This window comes from Fukomys damarensis, unplaced genomic scaffold (assembly GCF_012274545.1).
Source record: "Fukomys damarensis isolate Sample0158 unplaced genomic scaffold, DMR_v1.0_HiC HiC_scaffold_37, whole genome shotgun sequence".
Lineage (NCBI taxonomy): Eukaryota > Metazoa > Chordata > Mammalia > Rodentia > Bathyergidae > Fukomys > Fukomys damarensis.
This window is the reverse complement of record NW_022900949.1, coordinates 6,582,584-6,584,948: the sequence shown is the minus strand read 5'-3', so window position 1 is coordinate 6,584,948 and position 2,365 is coordinate 6,582,584. Positions and strand designations below refer to the sequence as shown.

At 64.1% G+C, this 2,365-nt stretch overlaps 1 protein-coding gene across 1 annotated transcript in view; it reads left to right on the top strand.

Annotated features, from left to right (window-relative positions):
• Window positions 1-2,365, top strand: part of Dock6 (dedicator of cytokinesis 6) — a 41,381-nt gene that overhangs the window by 15,243 nt on the left and 23,773 nt on the right. The window contains exons 20-24 of the mRNA XM_033759597.1: window positions 18-104; window positions 267-498; window positions 738-899; window positions 1,284-1,447; window positions 2,327-2,361. Of these exons, the coding sequence (XP_033615488.1) occupies window positions 18-104; window positions 267-498; window positions 738-899; window positions 1,284-1,447; window positions 2,327-2,361 (680 nt within the window). The remainder of the gene's footprint in view (window positions 1-17; window positions 105-266; window positions 499-737; window positions 900-1,283; window positions 1,448-2,326; window positions 2,362-2,365) is intronic.

The following is a 2,365-nucleotide window of genomic DNA, read 5'->3' as shown; positions in this document are numbered from 1 at the left end:
CCTCCCTCCTCCCCCAGGTGGCGCTGCCGGGCATGCGCTGGGTGGACGGCCACAAGGGCGTGTTCAGCGTGGAGCTCACAGCTGCGTCCTCTGTGCACCCCCAGGTACGGGTGGGCGGAGGCCGCGATTGGGCAACAGCGGCCGCCGGCCAGAGAGGTGTTGGTCTGGATCGGGGGACATGACTTTGGTCAGCGGGGCCTGGAGCCGCTGGCTCGGGCTGCCTGCACCAGGCGCTCTGCCTGAGGCCCCGGGTCCCCCTCCACCAGGACCCCCACCTGGACAAGTTCTTCACTCTGGTGCACGTCCTGGAGGAGGGAGCCTTCCCGTTCCGGCTCAGGGACACCGTGGTGAACGAGGGCACCGTGGAGCAGGAGCTCCGTGCCAGCCTCGCGGCACTGCGCCTGGCCAGCCCCGAGCCCCTGGTGGCCTTTTCCCACCACGTGCTGGACAAGCTCCAGCATCTGGTCGTGCGGCCCCCAATCATCGGCGGCCAGATGGGTGAGCAGGCCTGGCCTCGGGCTCTGCTGTCCCATCCGGGAGTGATCCTGAGTTTCCTTCTGTGTTTATTTTTCTGACCTGTTCCCCCATGTGAAAAATGCTCCCCCTCCCCAGTGCCTGTTCCCGGAGCATCCTCCGAGATCCCCTGGGAGGTCACACGAGTCCTTGGACATTAATTTCTTCCTCTGGAGGGTGAGGGGCCTCGGGCCCTGAAACTTGACCTCTGTTCTGCCCGACAGTGAACTTAGGCCGTGGGGCCTTTGAAGCGATGGCTCACGTAGTCAGCCTTGTCCACCGGAGCCTAGAGGTAGTCCAGGATGCCCGTGGTCACTGCCCAGTGCTGGCTGCCTATGTCCACTATGCCTTTCGCCTCCCTGGGGCTGAGCCCAGCCTTGCAGGTGGTGAGTATTGGTGAGAAACCTTGGGGTACAGAAAGAACCAGAGAGAAAGTAGTACGTGCAAGGGTCCTGGGGCTGCACAGGGGTAAGTGGTTGGCACCTTGCAGAAGAAATAACATTTTGCTCCCTTTCCCCCCAGGATGTGGGATCTACAGCTGACTGGCAGCTGATTAGCACCTTGTTTAGTAGCTTGGAGCAGGGACTCAAGGGGCATTATTCTGTGACTTTCAGAGTGCCCAGGTGGCTCTGAAACAGCGTTCTGTGCCCATTTTGCCACGGGGAACCTAGAAGTGCAGAGGAGCGTGGTGACTGCAGGACAGCCAGTGGGAAGGGGCCGGGGTTCGAAGGGCAGGTGGGCTGTGTCTGATGGTTCCCCTCTGTCTTCAGGGGCGCCCCCAGTGACGGTGCAGGCTGCCACGCTGTCCCGTGGCTCTGGCCGCCCTGCCAGCCTCTATCTGACCCGTTCTAAGAGCATCAGCAGCAGCAACCCTGACCTGGCGGTGGCCCCTGGCTCAGTGGATGATGAGGTTTCCCGCATCCTGGCCAGCAAGGTAGGGTGCGGGCCCTGGCGTCTGCGGCCTTGGCCACTAGTTGGGCAGGCGGAGGTGCTCACTGGTGGAAGGCGAGGAACAACAGAGCCCTCAGCTCAGAAGGAGGCCGAGTCCGCAGTGGAGCGGGCTACGGCGTGGGCTGGCGGCTGGGGCTGTGACTCAGTGACTGACGTGGATGGCTGGGCGGGCGGGCGGTGCCGTCGGGTCCCAAAGGTAGTGTGTGTGGGAGGAAGGAGGTCGTACGCGCATGTGGCCGTGCACACGTGTGACAGGGCGTGCACACATACCCCGTGCCCGTGTGTGTGTTCCCCGTGCGCACACGTGCTCGGGTGCATCTACAGGTGCGTTCTCCGTGCACATAGGTACGCAGGCTCGTGTGCTCACGTGTGTACGTGTTCTCAGGTGCATGCACAGACACGCTTCACGCCCAGCAGTACGCACGTGGCATGTGTGCGGCGTGTGTATACAGCTCGGGCACAGGTACACGTACACGGCACTCCCACGTGGGCCCCACACACGCGCGTCCCGGCCCCCACGTGGACCTCGTGTATACACGCAACCCTCACGCTCGTGTGTGCACCGGTGCGTACCCACACGCACCCCACAGGCCGCTGCCCCACACCCCAGGCGCTCACGCCACATTCGTGTGTCCGCGGCTTCGGTATGCACAGCTGCGTGTCACCTTCTGTGCTCGCAGAGGTGGCCGCGTTTGCACACCCAGCGTGCACACACGCACACTGTACGCACGCGCACACGCGGGGCCTTTCCCAAGGCTGCGTGTGGTTGCGTCTGTCTGGGCCCGAGCCTGCCCGGCCGAGTCCGCTCGGGGTTTCCTGCTGCTTCCCTCACCGGCCCCGGACGCCTCGTCTGTGTCCCCAGGGCGTCGATCGCTCGCACTCCTGGGTGGACTCCGCGTAC